Source organism: Pithys albifrons, chromosome 9 (assembly GCF_047495875.1).
Source record: "Pithys albifrons albifrons isolate INPA30051 chromosome 9, PitAlb_v1, whole genome shotgun sequence".
Classification (NCBI taxonomy): domain Eukaryota; kingdom Metazoa; phylum Chordata; class Aves; order Passeriformes; family Thamnophilidae; genus Pithys; species Pithys albifrons.
The window spans coordinates 5,214,884-5,233,403 of record NC_092466.1 but is presented as its reverse complement, the minus strand read 5'-3'; the positions used below and the strand labels follow the sequence as shown (position 1 = coordinate 5,233,403).

At 42.8% G+C, this 18,520-nt stretch overlaps 1 protein-coding gene across 12 annotated transcripts in view; it reads left to right on the top strand.

Annotated features, from left to right (window-relative positions):
- TACC2 (transforming acidic coiled-coil containing protein 2) overlaps window positions 1-18,520 on the top strand; it is a 131,592-nt gene that overhangs the window by 51,032 nt on the left and 62,040 nt on the right. For 10 of the 12 annotated variants that reach the window (XM_071563804.1, XM_071563799.1, XM_071563802.1 and 7 more), the window contains 2 exons: window positions 4,218-4,343; window positions 9,547-9,678. In XM_071563804.1, coding sequence (XP_071419905.1) covers window positions 4,218-4,343; window positions 9,547-9,678 — 258 coding nt within the window. The remainder of the gene's footprint in view (window positions 1-4,217; window positions 4,344-9,546; window positions 9,679-18,520) is intronic. The other 2 variants (XM_071563808.1, XM_071563810.1) reach the window with 1 other exon arrangement.

Genomic DNA, 18,520 nt, shown 5'->3' with positions numbered 1-18,520 from the left:
TGGGGACAGGTGTGACTCAGGTGCTGCCCCAGCCGTGCTGGACTGGGCTGTCTCTCCTGGGTGCTTTGAGCACCATCACCCAGACCTGTTCTGCTCATTGCTTAAGCCCCACTGAGAGCAAGAGCATGTAAATCTCAGGCACTGGAATGATTCCCCCAGGAGCCAGTTGGGTATCTTGGTGGCAATGTCTTTAATGCTGCCATGCACAATACTGTGCATCAAACTCAGTGGTTTTATTTGCTTTTAATTAACACATGCCAGTGCATCTCCTGGTTACATTCAGGACTGAGTTTGCCCAGATCAGCAGGACTCAGCCTGGCCGTGAGATGCAGGGGTCCTGCAGTCTAAATACAAAGTGCTGATGTGAGGCACTTAAGGCACAGTTTCTTCCTCAGACTACAGAAGGAATTTGAGAGATTTTCCCAAAATCACATATTTAAATGCATAAGTAAGTCTACTGTTGGGTTTGCAAAAGGCGGTGTATTTCCCAAAACTTCCTCTTTTGACTGAATGTGTTTAGCTGGTGAAAGTAAAACGTTGGCTGTATCTATGCATAGTGACCAGTAAAAGAGACCCCTCCAGTCATCACTGTGTCTGAGCTTTTAAAGCTGTTGTTGATACATGGACTTGCCCTGTGGGGATGATTCGGTTGTATGGATGTCCACTTAGTTCATCTGCAAATAAAGCCACACTTCCCATTTCAGTCTTAGCATCTCATATTCTTCCTAAAGTTCTGTCGATATTTAAATCAATTTTAAATTATGTCATAAAAAGGGTGTGTGTGGGGGATAGAGAAGAGGTTTGATTTTTTATTTTTAATCCTTTCTTCTATCTTGTGCAGTTCTTCTGAGCTGTTCCCTGTACAAGTTTAGTTTTAGTTTGTGACACCAGTAATATTGATTTCTAATATGAGAAATAGTTTCTTACCTCCTTCTCCACTGAATCATAGTGACAGGAGCCCCAATAACCATGAAAATATTTCTGAAGAACAGAAATACCAAAGGTGCATAGAGTTACTGTAACAGGTTATTGTATTTTCTACACACCGAGTTTATTCCAGTGAATGTGGCTGAAGTATGAGATAAGCTACAAGCTAAAGCAGAAGATTAAATTAATACTAAAAAGGAATTAACAAAAAAGATAAAATTTTATGTTTGAAGGAATGAATTTGAACTGATGTAGGTGCTGCTAGATCTCTTTCCTTTTGGAAGGATTGCAGTGAAAGAACTTACAAGACGGAGCAAATCCTCTCAATATTTTCCTGGGATTGGTTAATATTTTTTCTCATGTATGAGTAAACTGAGGTTCAAGAAATTGACTCTTCAGCCCAAGTTATTAGAAAGCCAAGTATGAAATCTAGAGGATTGTGTCTGTCTGACTTGCTGTACCCAGTGAGCAACGTCTTGTTTCTTGGAGAAAACAAAATAGCGGGCGATGAGAGCACTGAGAGCTCAGTCCTGTCTTGCAGTTGTTGGTGCCATTTTCCAGAGATTTCTGGAGTAAGAGCAGAATCTATAAATCTTACCATTATCTCATTAAAACCAACCAAATGTTTGGGATTAGGAGATAGCAGAGTTTGAAATGCATATTGGATTCCCTTGGAGTAAACTTGGAGCTATTGTTGACTGTTCAAAGGGAGCCCCATCCAGCTTTCCTGATTGGAAAAACATGGACAGGGAGTAAATGCCAAGACCTGTAGCTGCCTTCTGTCTCCACCACCAGTGTCAGAGCGTTTTAAAACTTTCCTATGAAGTCAGGGCTTTAAGGATTACCTCTCATGGATGTCAGTGGGAGAGCAGCAAACAGACCCACCAAAACAGCCCTCGCTGCCTCTGGCCACGTGTGCCAAGTGGTCCTTCTGTACATATCTTAATTTTCTGCCTTGGGTTGAAACCTTACATAGGCAGAGGTCAGACCTGCTGTTTGTAAACAGAAGAAATCACACACAGGTTTGTGAAGTTGTTTCTCATTCATTCATTGATATTTAATGACTACTATGGGTCAAGCTTTGCCTGAACCTTGTTATTTGCGTATCTGCCTTCTAACAGTGACTTGGAAAATCTCTTTTCAAGGATAAGTAGAGGCCTTAAAAGTGAAATTGTGAAACTCAAGAGCCTAAGGACACTTGATGGGCAATGTCTTTCACTAATAACAGACAACCCCTTGGTCTTTGGGCTGAATTTAGTGTGCTCACTGCAGCTGTTGGTAAGCAACTCCTTGTTAAACTGTGAGGTATTTTCCTTTGAAAAGTATTTCAGTCATGCTTGTCATAAGCAGAATTTGGAAGTAATTTTATGTAGATCCTCTTCCACACTTGACCCAGAACTCAGGCAATGGAATGGTAGAAGCTTGTGACCTCTTTGCAGAGAAACACTTTGGCCTGGAAGGCTGGTGGGTGCTGAGGACTGACAGCAGGGACCTGCTGGCGGTGCCTGTGAGCCCAAGGCGGGTGTGATGCCCAAGAATGTCAGTTGTGGAACGAGTCTGAGCAGCTTTTGGATGGCTTCATTGTTCCTGCTGCACAGAGCAGGGTGGCTTGGCAAGGAGCAGCTTTGCCATCACCTCCCCAAGCACGAGTTTCAGGTTACCCTGTCCATAGACTATGAAAATCGCTGTCCAAGAGTTGGTGGTGGTGGTGGTGGGCAAACACTTCACTTACCAGGCTGGGGCACACCAGTACACCAGCACTCCAGCTTCAACTCCAGTTTGGGCTTGTGCTGTGCTGTCCTTGTGTTTACAGGGAATACTGTGAGTGCTCTGTCACAGCCGGAACAAAACCTGCCCACCTGCTCCTTTTACTCATTATGTGCATACAAAACAAAGTGCTGTCGTCAAGGTCTTCTTTCTAAACACTCATTTTAAGGCAAAACAGATGGGACACTCCAGTTTGTGCCCTGCAAGTCAGCAATGAGTGAAAAATGGAACCCTTATGATAATAAGCCAGAGGACTTTAGAACCTGTAAACACCTTGGCTCAAAGTTCTCTGCAACAGGCTGAGCCCTCAGGTGTGGTTGAACCAGAGAACATGTGGACAGTTAATGGTTCAGCACTGTGATTGTTCTCCCTACATGACCATGTTACCAATCCTTTAGATAACATATGGGAAGTGTGAGTATTTTCAGATGGCAGCCAATAACATCAACATTATTATAGTGAAGTTTAACTCTTTGTTATGTTCTTTGATCCAAAGTTAAACTATAGCAGAGAATCATACTGGTTCTCTGGATTTGAAGTTAGGCATGATAGTAACCTTTTGGAGTTAGTGCTGAGTTTCATCATTTAGGGCTTTTTATTTTTAGGCTGAAATTCCAAATGCTGAGTGACAGTTTAAATTTATGTACCTCAAATCCATCTGTGTATGGTACCATCCCCTCTGCATATGGAGTTTTATTACTTGGTAGTACAGGAAACAACATGGGCAGGAGGAGGTTCAGTACAGTGTGAGATTGGACCCCCCAACTTAGTGTCACACTTTATGCTTTACAAAAAACTTGAGCTTTTTGGTGAGTTTGAGGGAAAACTGAAGTTTCCAGGGCCCTGGTCTCTGGGTGGCCATATGGCAAAATCAGGTGAAAGTAGGCAACCAAAACATTGCCTTCAGGGATTCCCATGGTTTGGTGTCTTTTAAAAACAAACCAAACCCTTTCTTCAGTGAGCCTCCTTTCCTGATTCAAGGGTGTTTTTCCAAACTGGACTTTTTTTAGCCATGAGGTGCTGGTCCTCAGCAGCACTCTGCCTTTCTCGGCAATGGTACATGGCTGGGTGTCTGCCTGCAACACCTGGGACATCTCTGACTCTGTGCCCCCACTGATGAGCCCCCCCAGCTCCAGGTGAAAGCCAACCTGGAGCTCCTTGAGTGTTACAGGGTTTCTGAGCCAGGAAATCTTGTAATTTCTCTTGTTCCAGCAGCAGCTTGATTTCTCATTTGCTTTTTATAATCAGAATTAAAATGGGGTTAATTTGCTGTTGGATTCTGCTGTCTCATTGCTTCTGCAGTTGTAGCTCAGACAAAAATCCAGAGATTTCAGAGCTGTGGGAACAGCAGGGCTGTGCACAAAGGCAACTTTTATTAAAAATGCCAAGTTTTGCTGCCTTCCCTAACACACAAGTTAGCATAGACATGTCAAAGTCTTGTGCTTCAGACAGGCAAACAACAGTAATTCTGCAATAACTCACACCTCTAAGGTTGCCTTTTTCCATGTGCTTTCTCTCCACAGCCCTCCTGGGCCAGGTGATGATACAGAGTTGGCTTCTCCCCTCGACCCTTCTGAGCAACCCTCAGCTGTTTCTGCGGCGTCTGGCAATGTTGGCCCCGAGGTTGCTGCTGAGCTGACTGCAGAAAGGTACTGCCCAGAGCCAGGCACTGGGGCAGGGCAAGGGGCTGCACTGCTTGCTGATGGGGCTTTCTTAGTGCTGGCTGAGGAACTGCTGTCACTCTCCTTGGGTGGATGGATGTCTGGTATGGCCACTTGGTTATGGTCTCAGGTTTGCTGCCTCTGCCTGGAGCCAGTGGAACATTTGTCAGCTTAAATCTGTACCAGAATTTACATCCCCCCTTATCGAAAGCTTCAGTAGAAGATGCTGTTTACTTTTCCCTGAGATTGTATCACGTAGGAGGGTTGTGACATGTGAAAGTGCAATGTATGGCCTGCGTGTTTTTAGGTGTTTATACTTTTGGGGAGGATTTGGTTTGTTTGGGTTTTTTATTACTAACGGATCCTTTGGCCATTTTCTGTAATTTTGAGAAGTTCCTTAACAGTATAATGTTGATTATAAAGCAGGCCCTGATTGTTATTCAGCTATCTCATCTCTTTTGAACTCTGACCTTTTTGTCTGCCTTTGCTTGCCCTGAGAAGGGAAACTGTTGCTTTATTTGTGCTGGTGACACTGGGGTTGTCAGGATCTTTGGGCATATAAATCTGTCTTAACTGCCAACAATAGAGGAAGCCTTGTAGGGTGTGTGTACCCTTCAATCACTGGGAGTTCAGTGGAGTGTAAACATACACAGTATATTTAAGCTGTCATTAAATTTGTTAGCTGAAGTCACAATAATGTGCCATCAAAGGCAGAAAGGACCTCGTGTGGTTTGCTCAATCCACCTTAAAAGCTGGGTCACTTTGTTATTTAGCCCATGCTGGTCTGCCACTAGTCCCCAAGCTGGTTAGTCACTGGCTGAGTGAGTCTGTGAAAAACAAACTTTTTCCTGCAGTTGGAGTAAGGTGATCGAGAGAAGCTTACAGTGGGAAGCTAATGATGTGGATTTCTTCCAGTTTTTGTAAGTTTTTACTCAAAGAGCTGTGTTTCTTTGTTTTTAACAAATGTAATTGGGTTACTGATGTGTTTTTGTGGATTCTGGTTTTTTTCTGCTAATGGATTGTTGGCCATAGTAGTGAGGCACTTAGAAAAGGGTGAGCAGTAATTGAGGTGGAGCTGTCAGCTACTTTGTGAATGCAGAGGCAAGAAAAAAGGACTAACACCAAAAGTACCAGAAAGATTTACATATGGTCTCTGGACTACAGACTAAAATAGAAGATTCCGTGCCCTTAGGCTGATAGTTTGCTTTTTGCATGGGAAAAGTTACACAAACTATCTGTGACTAAATGTCACCTTAGGAAACATTCTGGGAGAGCAATCTTAGAGTGTTTTAATTCACTGCCTCTTGTAAACCTCATGAATTCCCTCTGTTCACATTCTTATCTGAATCTGGAGTTTCCAGTTAATTACGTTACACTTTTTCTTTTGATCTACTTTGTAACTTCTGTCTCTAAGAGGCTTTATCGTTAATGTCTGAAAGTTAGTCTGCCAGCTGTGCAGGCAGTGAGTGCTGAGCTGTGGTCCCACCATCCAGGGGGGCTGAGCCCAGTAGGGCTGAGGGCACAGGACTGGGCAGCAACAGCAGGATCTGGCTCCTGTCTCCATATCCTGACCTGAGGGAGCTGCCAGGATTTTTGCAAGGGTTCAGCTCTAAAAAGTTGCAAACCAGGGATATTCAGTGTAGATATAGGTAGTTTTCCAGTTCCTGAAACAGAGGAAAGCAAGAGAGAACTACAGTGAAGTCAGCTGGAGTGAGAGTTCTGTTTGTTTGTTTAATTTTTTGTTTATTTTTTAAATGCTTCACCAGTTAACTCTTGTCAATATCGTTTGTTTTTCTTACTCCTTTATTTTTCATCCTTGTTCAGCTTTGGATATAAAAGCCTACCTGTTCTCCCTGCACCTGTCTTTCCTGTCCAGGTTGTTGTTGATTGCCAGCTCCTCTATAAGCTTTGCAGAAGTGTTTCCTGGTGGCACTCAGTGGGTGCCATGTGTGCCCAGCCCCAGGTGCAGCTGGTTGGGAGAAGAGGGGTTAAATCAATGCAGCTGGACCCCCTCCTTTAGCTCCTGGGAGTCAGGTCATGGTGCAACTTTCTCCCTGCAGTGACAGCACTGCTGAGTTCTCTATGCTTTCATCAGACCTGAACTGGTAAGGACATAAAGTTAGTAGTAAATGAAAGCAGTACTCTTAAAACATGTGGGATTATGCTCACAACAAGGACCAGTAATAGAAGGACTGGGCTTTTCTTATCCAAGAGCTTCAGTGATATTTGCTTTGTGTCTTTGCCTTATCCCTCATCAACTACTCACCTGTGTTGTGGAGCAGATTATTGTTTATATGAGTAAGGTGATCATATTAAAGCCATTCATTTTTTGGCATTTTATGTAGAAACACTGCACCACTGCTTTTTAATATGACTGGGTAAAATTCTGTAATGCACACACATGTAATGTCTCTGTGTGATGCCTACTGGGTATTTCTGCACTAGACTTTGGAAATGTTACCAGGGCTACTGAATAGCATGATGCCATTCCAGTCTGGCTGCAGTAAAGCACAATTATAAAGTGTTTTCCCCCCGCTATACTTCGTTGTTTACTAATCAATTCCTTTTATGTTCGTGTATTTCCCCATCAGGGGTGCCACATAATGCAGATGGTGTGCATTTTGGCAGGGAAAAATAAGGGTGTACGTAAGGTGGGGGTCAGTTTCTGCTAAATGGCTTCCAGATGGCAGGGCATAGTAAGAGATCAGGTTGTCTCTCCATCTGTCCAGTCAAGAAACTGTATCTTTGTTTTCCTTCTTGAGGATGACTGTCTGCCTCTCTGCTGCTGATAACATATTGATCAGGGACAACATGGTATCATCTGCCCAGTAAGATTTTATTACTGTATCTGCAAAGAAGTGCCCTGAAAGGAATTTGGTAAGAAGTTCAGTGGCTGTTCTGCCAAGCATTTCTGTTTAGCAACGAAAGGCCAAGTTCACTCTGATTTGCCAATACACATTGCACTAGGAGAAATTCTGGCTAGACACAGCTTTCTCTTTAGGCTGCAGATGCAGAGCTCTGCAACAGGACTTCTGTGTTATATAAGGAATGTTTGAGTTGGAAAGGCAGAGGAGGCAAATAAGTGCCAAGCTGTACAAGACCACAGCTTAGCTCTGTCATTAGAGGTGTGAAACATTTCTGAGCTGGCTCTGGCTGTTCCCTGCAACTTCCTGCCCATCTTGTGGTGGGGGAAAAACCCAACAAACCTGCAAATGCTCAGGGAAAAAAAAGGCAGCTTGGAAAGCACTTGCTGCTTGAATTGTCTTAATAGAGCCATGCCATAGGTAACGGGCAGGGCAACCTATTCTGGTCCCTTCCTCATGCTAAGGAAAGCTTCTGTTCTTGCATTTAATCTCCAGCTGAGGTTGTGGAGCTGCTGTGGCATTTAGTCCAGACCAGAGAGAGCTGTTGCAGCTGTGTCCTGAAAACAGAAAATTGTTTTATTTTATGTGGAAGGACTTAAGGGGAAAACTGAAGGGCTGCAGATGATCCCTGGGACCTGTGTGAGGAGTGTGGGTGAGAGGGGAACAGGTGCTGATGTAGGCAGGTAGCTGGGATGGCTTTGTACATAACACCAGGACCATAATTTTGTGTGCCTTTGGTACTCCTGCTTGGCTGGGCCCTCTTGTGAATTATTTGGGTTTTGCAGTTCTTTGTTTCCCCTCCAAGCAGATGTTCAGCATTCGCTTATTTTTAGCAGTTTACTTTTTTTGCTTTAAAATCTTACTTTCACTCCTCTCTGTGTGCCCCTATATAGTCACATCGCCTTTGGAGATGGGATGCTGTTACTATATTAGGACAAAGACATTTTTAGCAAAAGGATGAAGGCCTGGCGTGAAAAAAGGAAACAGCTTGCTTTTAAATCATTATTTATTCATTTGTATTGATGTGACTGAAAATATAGGATGGCTGTGTCAGTGTCAGGCCAGTTTGGACAAACTGAGGAAAGGGAAGGAGTGTACAGCAGAGATAATTTCTTAGAAGAAATAACTGGGCAGTTATCCCATATGGCACAAAGCAGCTTCATGGATGTAAGTTAATCAAGGTAAATTACTCTCAGAAGGAGCTTCTGTGATCTTAGTACCTTAGTGCTCACGCACTTTGGGAAATAGCTGTTCTCATGTGCCTATGTATTGTAGCTAAAGTTAAGGATGTGCTTTAGGCTTGTCCTCTGTGTGTACATGGTTCTGAAGAGAGGAACAGCCTGTCCTGAACCCCTAATTCTTAATCAGTAACACAACTTAGTCTACCTTCTGCAATTCCAATGTAATTACTGGGGAAGGGGGAGGGAAAACTTTAAAAGGAATGGCTAAGATAGCTGTTTATATTTAGTTCAGGAAACCTAAAAGAAGCCTCTCAGCCAAGGCCTCGTTCCATCAACTTTTCCATAAACATTTGTATCTGTGGAAGCAGAAGCTGGCAGGAGGGAGGTTGTTGTGTGTGGCTGTAGCCCAGGACATCTGTGTCCTTCTGGTATGTCAGAGGTGCCCTGGAAGGGACAGCGTGGCGTGACAAGACCCTGCACTGAATCTGCTTTTGAGACATGAAGTCATTGGTTATTTAGTTCTTTTTCTGTCAGTGGTTTAATGAGTGTGTCCAAGACCAGGGGGAGCAGTGTGGTTACTGTTCTGCTGCTAAACGTGGGACTTTGCTGAGCAGAGGGACTTGTAGGAATTAACAAATGCAGCAGCATTACAGTCCTGTAATCTTAACATTCATGTAATGAGTTCTGGGATTATTGTGTGTTTGGATTTACAGAATTGGGAGAGCTCTTAAAGTAAGAGAGTTTTTTAGTCTCAGATTTTAGGGTTTTTCTTCTGAAAGACAAGTCACTTAATTGAATGTTTATATTTTACACTGAGGAGAAAGGGCTGTGTGAGAGCTGCAAAGCAGACATTAGTGATTTATTTATTTTACTAATTTCATATACAGTTAAATTCCTCTGGCACTTTATGTTATGGTCTATAAGAGCTGTCAGAACTTTGCAGTATTACTGATTATGTGGTCATCTGAGAAATTAAGTGAAAAAAGGTTTGTAGGAAGAAGTAATTTATGGGAGAGAGAGGGAATTTGGGAGGGGCTGATGTGCTCCTTATAGATCCAGCCAAAGTTCATCCTTTAAGGAGGCTTCACTAAAGCTTTGTGGGCACTTCTGAAATTTGTCAGCTTATTTTTAATAATTGTTTTGCAGCACTTCCAAGCCTGATAGCTGTGAAGAAGTTGATAACCACGTTTCTGAGGATGTACCTTTGGCTGCAGCCCCTGGTGATGGTGTAGAACTGCCTGCTGAAGAAACCAAAGGTTTCACAAGGGAAAAAAAGAGGTATGGTGTTATTTTATATCTTAAAAGACATTTCCATGTCTGTGCATCTTTCGCTTAAGAAATGGCATTAGTGTTATGGAGGCTGAACAACTGTAACAGGTGTTTTGTGAAGTTAATGAACATTTTGCTGATAAATTTTGCATCCAAATGTTACATTATCAAGACCTGCCTAATCCAGTATATTTACTCATGAATACCAGAAGAGGGAGCTTGGACTACACTAGTTATTGCTATGCTGATCTTTCCTACTATTTTTAAATTAATATTTTTTAGGTTTCTTTTTTTCACTGATATTTTCATTTTTTGAAGGTCAGTTTGGGGGTTTGTTATTGGTTGGTTTGGGAGTTTTGGTGAAACTGTGCAAGATCAGGTCATTTTCAAGAGGACTGTTCTACTCCTTCTTCAGATTCTGCCAGCATCTTCCCCACCCCACACTGTTGATTTGCATTGCTGTTGTCAGTAGAGAAGGAAGAAGTTGAGCTCTTGCTGAATGAATATTGTATTATCTTGATTTCAAAGTTAAATGTTTCACTGCTTCAGGTTTGCATTGATTGTTGCCAGAATATTTGATAGATGGCCTAGACCATTTTCTGCTTGGAAACCCCCCCGAATGATAAGGGTTGGAGGGACATTAAGGATCATCCAGTTCCAGCTCTCCCATCTCAAATATAGTCAAGACAAGACGTGTTTGGATATTCCTGTCGGAGCCTCAGCTGACGCCTGTCTGTGGGTGATTAACCAGTCTGCTCTTGTGGCTTGGCAAGAAAGGCCTGCCCTTATTGTGACATCTATTAATGGAAAAGGTCACAGCACAGCTGAGAATATGAAATGGGCACTCCCTGGAGAGCAGCATTCTCCACCCCACCAATACAGATGGGCAGGTTGTGACAAGTAGGGTACAAGACAGGAGGCACCACAGGAAATACACTTATTCCACTAAAGCTCTGTTCAGAAATGTCAAAAGATGGTACTCTCAGCAGGAGGATACTCTGAATCATGAATTAATGTGTACCCAATAGGCATGTTCTGCTGTGAAACAGTGCATGAATAGCTATTAGCAAGTGCTGCTGAAAAAGCTATCCACAGTGTAATATCTAGGAAACATGATGGGTTAACTGTTTCAAATTTTAATCAGAGGAAGGTGTCCTCCCCTGCACCTGTGGTGTGTGTGCTGCTGTAACACAGGCCAAGTCTTCTCTGTAGTTTTCCTCCATGGTGCTGCACTGGACCCACATTGTTTAACCTGTGTATTGTTTGTGGGGACCAAAAGTGCTCAAAGGCCTGTTTTGCACCACGATGCAAGTTCTGTCACCTGGAGGGAATTTTATGAGTTGAAGGGTAAATACAATGGTTGTTCTCTAGAAACAGAGAGAAATGGGCAGGTGAGGTTGTAAGTTAGAAAATAGCCACCCCAAGATGTTGGCTCTTTTGAGAGAATCACCCAAAATTCTTTGAACTTTACAGATGCCTCGGATTGAATTTCACATTCTGTGAGTGCCTCAGTGTGTTCACAGATGACTGCTGTTTACCAATACAAATTGAAACCACCAAAACACATGGTATTTTTTGTCTTTTCACTAGAATTCAGATTCAAGGAGGGGAGAAATAATTTTAGAACTCTGCAGGCAAGTGGAGCTGCTGTGTTTACACACTTAGATTGGCTTGTGCCTCTGAAGTTTCTGGTTTGTTTTGGTTTTGATTTAGTGTGTTTAATAATGTAAATATCTGTGTGTGCATAAGAAATTTTTGAATAGGGTAAACAATGTTGTAATTAAGTAGAATCATCCAATGGTTTGGGTTGGAAGGGACCATAAAGACAATCTATTCCAAACCCCAGCCATGGGCAGGGACACCTTCCACCAGCCCAGGTTGCTCCAAGCCCTATCCAGCCTGGCCTTGGACAATTCCAGGGATGGGGCAGCCACAGCCTCTCTGGGCAGTCTGTTATATTAGCAGAACTGCTTAATGAAGAATCAAATCCAGCCTAGGTGTCAGTAACCAACTGGACACTGAAATTGGTGGTCTTCTAACCCACACACTCCTTCTTCAAAGCTGAACTTCGGTGTTTGTTCTTTTTGTAACATGAACACAGACTTGCACAGACCTTAGTGGAAATTAAGATGCACACAGAGGTGAGAATTAGAGTTATCTGTAGGACAAAAGATAATTCTTGCATTCTCTTGGAAAGCAAATATATTACTGTTCAAATAGCTGTTTGCTGTTATAAGCAGCCCCTTATGCAAATTCTTCTGAGACTATCTCACGTTTTTGTATGATTCATGTGTATCAAATCAAATCAGCCATGGAAAATAAGAGCCTGCAAATTGAGTTATGTTTCACTTTGTCACATTTATGGCAAGTGCCTGGCAAGGTGCTGAACTTCTGTAAAGGCTGTGCCACTGCATGATTTTGTGCAAAAGGGATCCTTGAGGCATTTCAATCTCCTCTATGATTGTCGTGGTCACAGACACGTTGTAATCTGGGAGAAGTGCTGAAATATTGCTAGAAAGAGTAACTGGTTCTTTTTGAGAGCCCTACAGTCAGAGCTGGAAAGGCTCAGAAATGCTGATCCATCCCTTTGCCCTGGAAGGGAGAGAGATGGATATGATCTGTTCTGTAGAGCAAAAAAAAATGGTGGTTTTGTGCATGTCCTCACCTGTGACTTCAGTACTTGCTTTCAGAGCTGCATCTGTGAGTTTCTGTGTGGCTGATGTGCATGGAGAGGTGAGTCCTCCTTGTCAGATACAGGGTCAGATTTCTTTCAAAAGCTAAACCAGGTTGGAGTGGGATCATTCTGGGAGATTTTGGATGGACAGGAAACTTCTGCTGAACTCTGAAACTAAATACACATTTCTGTCTTACCTAATTTTCCTGAGATGAGCGTGGAACCACAGCAACAATTTTTTCTGAAAGCAAAGTCACAACAGTCTTCATCAAAAGCTCTACTTTCTGTAAAAAAAAAAAAAAAAGCTGTACTTTGTGTTGTTTGTTTCCAAAACGTTTCATAACGTTACCCTGGGAGGAAGCAAAGCTGCGTAATTGGTGTCACACAGAAAAACAGGATAAGCTTGATGACTTCTGCGTTCTATTTGCTTGATCACGTGTTGAAAACAAGTTTTCTGCTTTTGCCCATCTTTGGAGGAGCTTAGTGTAAAACTAAGGAAATAAAAATCAGTGTATTGCATTCATTTTTGACCAATGCTGATAATCCAAGACTGAGTTGCTTTTAATGATGTAATCAAAACCAAGCAGAGATTAAATGGGATTCAAAGGCACAAGGTTTTTTCTCCTTGAGGGAATTCAACCCCTCTGAAAGGAATGCGTTACTACATTGGGTTTACAAGTGCACTGAACAAGAAAGAGATGGGAAATACAAATGAAGGATACAAATGCAATGTCAAGGCCTTTTTCTTTACAAAGTGTGTGGGTTTGGGGGGAGTTGGGGATTTTTTTCTCTTTGGAGGAAGGTTTAGTTTTGTGTGTTTTATGTGTATTATGTGAACTGGGTAGTAGTACAGCTCTAGTGTGTGTCTGGGCTATCCGGTGCACAAGTGAAGTGGTTTTTTATAATAGCAACAGAATAAAGACATCGAAACAAAGTTGTTTAGGTCTTGGAAACTAAAACCCAAGGAGTTTTGTTGAGGCTTTGTGGCTGATACTGCGAAAAGTGTTTACCGTCTTCTCAAACACATCAAAAATAGACACCATCCACACAGCCAGCCAGTCTGTAACAAATGGAAAGGAATGAGCCAGACTCCTGCTCTTCATTCATTTCCTCCATTCCAGGTTTTTAAAGGAGACTGTTGCTTGAGTGATGTGTTCAGGACTGCTCAGCCCCAGGCAGGAGGGTGCTTTGTGTTGCTCAGTGCAGATCTTTTCAGCCTGTTACTGAGTAATGGCACCAGCTCCTGGGATGTCTGTTGTTTTTCAAGCCCGAAATATTGTGGACTAAGTGCATTTTCTTGTAACTGATTGTGGGACTGCTGTGGTGGGGTCCCCAGGTGAGGAACTGGATCCTTCAGGCTTCTCTGGGGGAACCTGTGATTGGGGATGATAATCCTGTGTATTTGTTGGGCAGGGTGCCCACAGACCCCAATGCTGTGTGCTGGCAAAGGGCAGCCTCCATAAAACAGCAGCAATTCAACAAATAGCTTCCAGTAACTGCATTTTTAAAAGGCAGAGTGTTAATGGATGCTTGACAGAAGTGGGAAATGTCACCTCTTTTCTACCCATGTCTTTGTGCAGAATTTGGGCTCTCTGGGGTGCGTTCTGCCTGCATGTTTGCTCAAAGAGAGCAATTATTTGTGTGTGTTGAGAGGCTTCTCTCAGTATGTGGCGGTGGACGAAAGGGCGATGGCAGCCCCCTGTTTGCTTGTTATTACTGTGTATTTTACAGGTTCCCTCAGGCAATATATGGTAATTTCCTTGCTGCTAGAACAGGTTCAGCAGCATGAAAATGAATATGTCATTACAGTAATTAATCCATCCACAAGGAGTTTTGGAATGGCATTGATCATCTTGCCTCCTACAGAACCGTGGCAGTACAGGCTCAAGAGGGATTACACACCTGGCTGAGGTTGCTGTTCCTTGGCACTGTGGCAGGCTCTGAGGGTGTCAGAGGACCTGACACTGCCAGGAGGGTGGAGGGCTTGTAGAGGGATCACCTGTTGTCCTACAGCAGGTATTACATGGGCTAAAACTGTTGAGTCAGGTGTATTTTGTATTTCTCAGTAATCTCTGTTACACCTAAATGTGGCCTGAGCCTTTGGGATTCTCTGCCCCTAATGCTAAATCTTTTAAAAACAAAAGCATAAAGAAATTCTTGAAAAATACTGGCAATACTTCAAACCAAGTTTGTGTTAACTTTTTCAAAATCCAATTGAAGCTGTAAGCTGACTCCTTTTAGGAAGCCATTTGACCACCCATTCTTGGCAGCCACAGCAAAGACTTGCACCAGGCAGGAACACTGTTCTGATCTGATTTGTTCATCCTGCATTTTCATAATCTGATTCTTCACTTAGACCCTGAGGCCAAGAGACCTTTGGTTTCTGCTTCCTTGAAATCTCCTGCAATGAGGTGCCCCTGGAGAGTGTTCTCCACTCTGATCCTGTCAACTGAGGGAAGTGCCTGGAAGTCCTGAAAAATGTCAGTCCCCCCTGGCATTAGGCAGCTCCTTTCCCAGCAAGCCTGACTCCAGCTGTCCCAGGGATCTCACACCTTGGAATGTTTAAAGGCTCAGAAAGAGGTATAGTAGTAAGATGAGATCCTGTTGTATGTGATGGTGGTTCTGCAACTGTGGCACATGGAAATAGCAGAGTTTTGGGCATTTGGCTCATTGACATGGTCTGTGGAGGCATCAGCAGCAATCAAACAAACTCCTTCCTTTGGTGGAGTTGTACTTGTACTCCCAGTCTGAAGCCCAGGCCAAAAATTTGGAAAATAGGGGTTTAAAGTTTTGTTTGAGATTCAATTAATTCAGGGCTGGTTCTTACAATAGTGGCACGATACAGATGAAATCCAACATTGGGGTGTCTGTGCCTCAGCAGGAGGGGAAAGCAAAGGGGCAGATGGCAGGGCAGAGGCTGCATGAGGGGAGGTGGATGAAGAGTTTTGCACAGGGGTTTGGCTCCCCTCGAGCCTTAACTGGTGCCTGCTCTGAAGGTCTGTGTGGTGGCAGCCCCCTCGCTCCTTGGGAACATCCCTGTCAGCCACCCTGGAGAGCGGCATCCCCACCCAGGGGTGTGCTCAGTTCTGCAAACCTCCTCACCCTCCTTGTTTGGCTCCTTAATTTCACAGAACGCTTTTGTGCGTGGAGTCTTGTGGGGTGTTGAGTTCTCACGTTGCCGGTGGTGATTCAGTGGTGACCCTGAGAGGGGCAGCCCGAGCAGGGCCCCTTTTGTTGGCTCTGCTGTGGGATTCCCATGCTGCAGATTTCAATAACTAAGCAGGCATTTGGTTATTCATAACTCTTAATGCCATTAATCTCACTTGCAATTTAGATTAAGCCCTGACCTTAGCAACCAACCAGTGATCAGTGGGAAACAATTGTTTGTTTTATTTTGTTTTGTTTCATTGTATTTATTTTTACATTTATTTTTGTTTGAAACATGTTCCAAAGTTTATTTCTTGTGAGCTGTAGTGTCCATCCTGGTGGCATCATCACTGATCTCTCCTTTTTTTCTTTGAATTAGCAGATGAGAATTCTGTCAGTGTGCTCAGGCATAAAATTCAGAGACATTGTGTGTTTTCATGGGGAGTGTATCAATGCAAATAAAGCACTCACACTGTGGTAATCTGGATAAGTGGTGGAGCAGACAATGTGTTTGTTTATCAAAATATTTGATCTGGAAGAATGAGTTAAATCTGCGAAGCTTTTACACTTACTATCTCCTTGTGTTATTTTGTGGTGTATTATTTTGTGGTGACATGGATAGGGCTGTGTTATGCCAAGTGATGTACAGAGGCAATTGAACAAATTGCTTCTATTTTTCTTGAAAAGTATATTGAAAAATATCCCACTGATTTAATGCTCCCTAATTATTTTACTGCTTAGATTTCAGTTACACTCTCCAATAATAAATCAGTTGCCCCACTTGAGCCTGTTAAAAAATAAATGCTGCAAAGAAAAAAACCCCAAAACCCACAACTAACTGAAAACCCCAACAAACCTGTGGTTTCAACCTGATGGTGTGTCATTCTCCCTGTAGGGCTGAATTTCTGATTTATCTGTAGTGGAATGGGATTAAATTAAGGATGACTGGATTTTAGAAGAATGTATCTTTAAATAGCTAATTATAGACTATAAGATCTTAATTATACTGTGCACATAAGCTGCACTACATGTCTATTTATTAGGCACTACTAAAGCATAGATGTTACCATTTATGTTAACCTTTGACTAGTTTTTACCAGTAAACCAGAATAGGACAGGTTTGTTGTGTGTTTCAGGTGACTTTTCATACTTGCTCTTTCATCTTCAGCACAAAGTTTCTCATAAAACTAAGGGAGAGAAAGAAAGAAATCAGCTTTTCTTCCACTGCTTCTGCAACCTGATAGCAGCAAGAGGTCACTCCTTTCTCTCTCAAGTTGCTTGGCCTTCCAGGAGGTATCATCCTTTGAAATAACAAAAAGATTTTAAATTTTATATTATGATCTGCTCACTTACAATACTGTGGTGTCATGTATGTGGCTAGCAGAGAGTTAATTTTCTTCTAGTCCCTGAAGGAAAAAAAAAAAAGAATTGCACCTCTGGGGACAAAGATTGAAGGGATTTGATTTGGTTTCTCTGCTTAACTGTGACTTTCTGAAGGATGTAATGACAGCACCAGTGTTAAATATTGTCCCTGCCCTACAGCAACGCAGGTGGGGTGGATGTGGCTGGAAAAAACAAATACAAGATCAATGTGGTCTCACAGAGTCCTGCTGGCACATCTTGAGGGCATGACATAAATTCAGAGTTAGCAGGAAAAAGTGAAGAACCAAAGTGGAGGGTGGCAAATGCCTCGTTATGTTCCAGCAGCAGCTTCAGCAGGTTGCTGTTTGAGGAGGACTTTTAAATGGCTTTCCTTAAGGCAGGTAAAAATTACAAGATCCATCCTCTCTTGCTCACTTTAGAGGAGGTGAGACCAAGGAGCAAAAATCTGTCTGCAGGTGCAAGAAATTTTGCAGAATGAAAACCAAGAGAAAGGAAATCCTGGGTGTCCCAGGACTGAAAAAAATGCACGATGAGCCAAGAAGCACAGAAATATGCACAACCTATGTATTTTTGTGCAGCCTATAAGGAAGAATGCTTGAATTTTTAAAAGCCTGTGAACTGTTCACTGTTTAGCCTTTAGAAAGATGAACTCCAAACCCTGAGTGCCCATGTGGCTGAAAATAGGCTGCCTGACCTTCTCTGTAATGCAAGGGACAACACTGGTCCTGGGAGACCTGTATTTCTGGGAAGGACTTGGCAGACAGAGCCTGCCAAAGGAGGGCTGGTGCTCCTGCAGGGCTTTTAGAGCACAGGAGTCTCCAGCCCTGGGTGTCCTAAAAAGGCTGTCACCACTGCACTTCAAAAGATGTCGATTCTTTTATGTGCTAATGTGCTCTCAAACATGCAGTCAACCCTCCCCGAGGCACTGGTTTGCCTTGTGACTCTGTCTATACAGAACAGTGTTGGTTTTTTGAGCAGTTTGGTCCTTTTAGTCCTTTAGGAAAGATAATTGCTCTTCCTTAGCAGTCTGATAATGTGGATACTCTCGCCATGAACCCTTTGATACCAGCAAGCCTACAAATAAGGGAGGCTTTGGGTAAAAGCTTCTTCCCAGACTGCATTCATTGGGGTCCAAAGGCAGTATCTATATTATAAAGTTACTGAGGGGGAAAATTATGTTTAAACAATAATCTGGGTTTTTTAAACATCTTCCCATCTTTTGGTAGTTTGTGTTTTGTAGACAGAGCTGTTCCTCAGAGCCTTCAGACACCAGAGAAACTCCTTTTTGTTAGGGATGTTTGGCTTTGCTCTGTCTCTGCAGTTTGCTTTATATGGTGCTCATTTCTGCACATACCTCAATAATGCATTGCAGCTCAGATGTGTAGCTTAATATTCACCCACTCCTTCCCAAGGGGATGGATGTGTGAGGGAGGCTTTCCTTTGATGTTTCTGTGTGTGTATGTGTGGTCATGCACCCAGCATTTACAGCTAGTGTAAGTGCCTGGCACAATGGACAGTAAAGCCAAGAGCAAAGAAATAGAACATAAATTTCAAGGTGTCATAAACCTTATCACAGGTCTGTCCAGCACTGGGGGTTTTTTTGATGGAAACAAAAAAATTCAAATTGGGTGCAAGTGACTCAAGTCT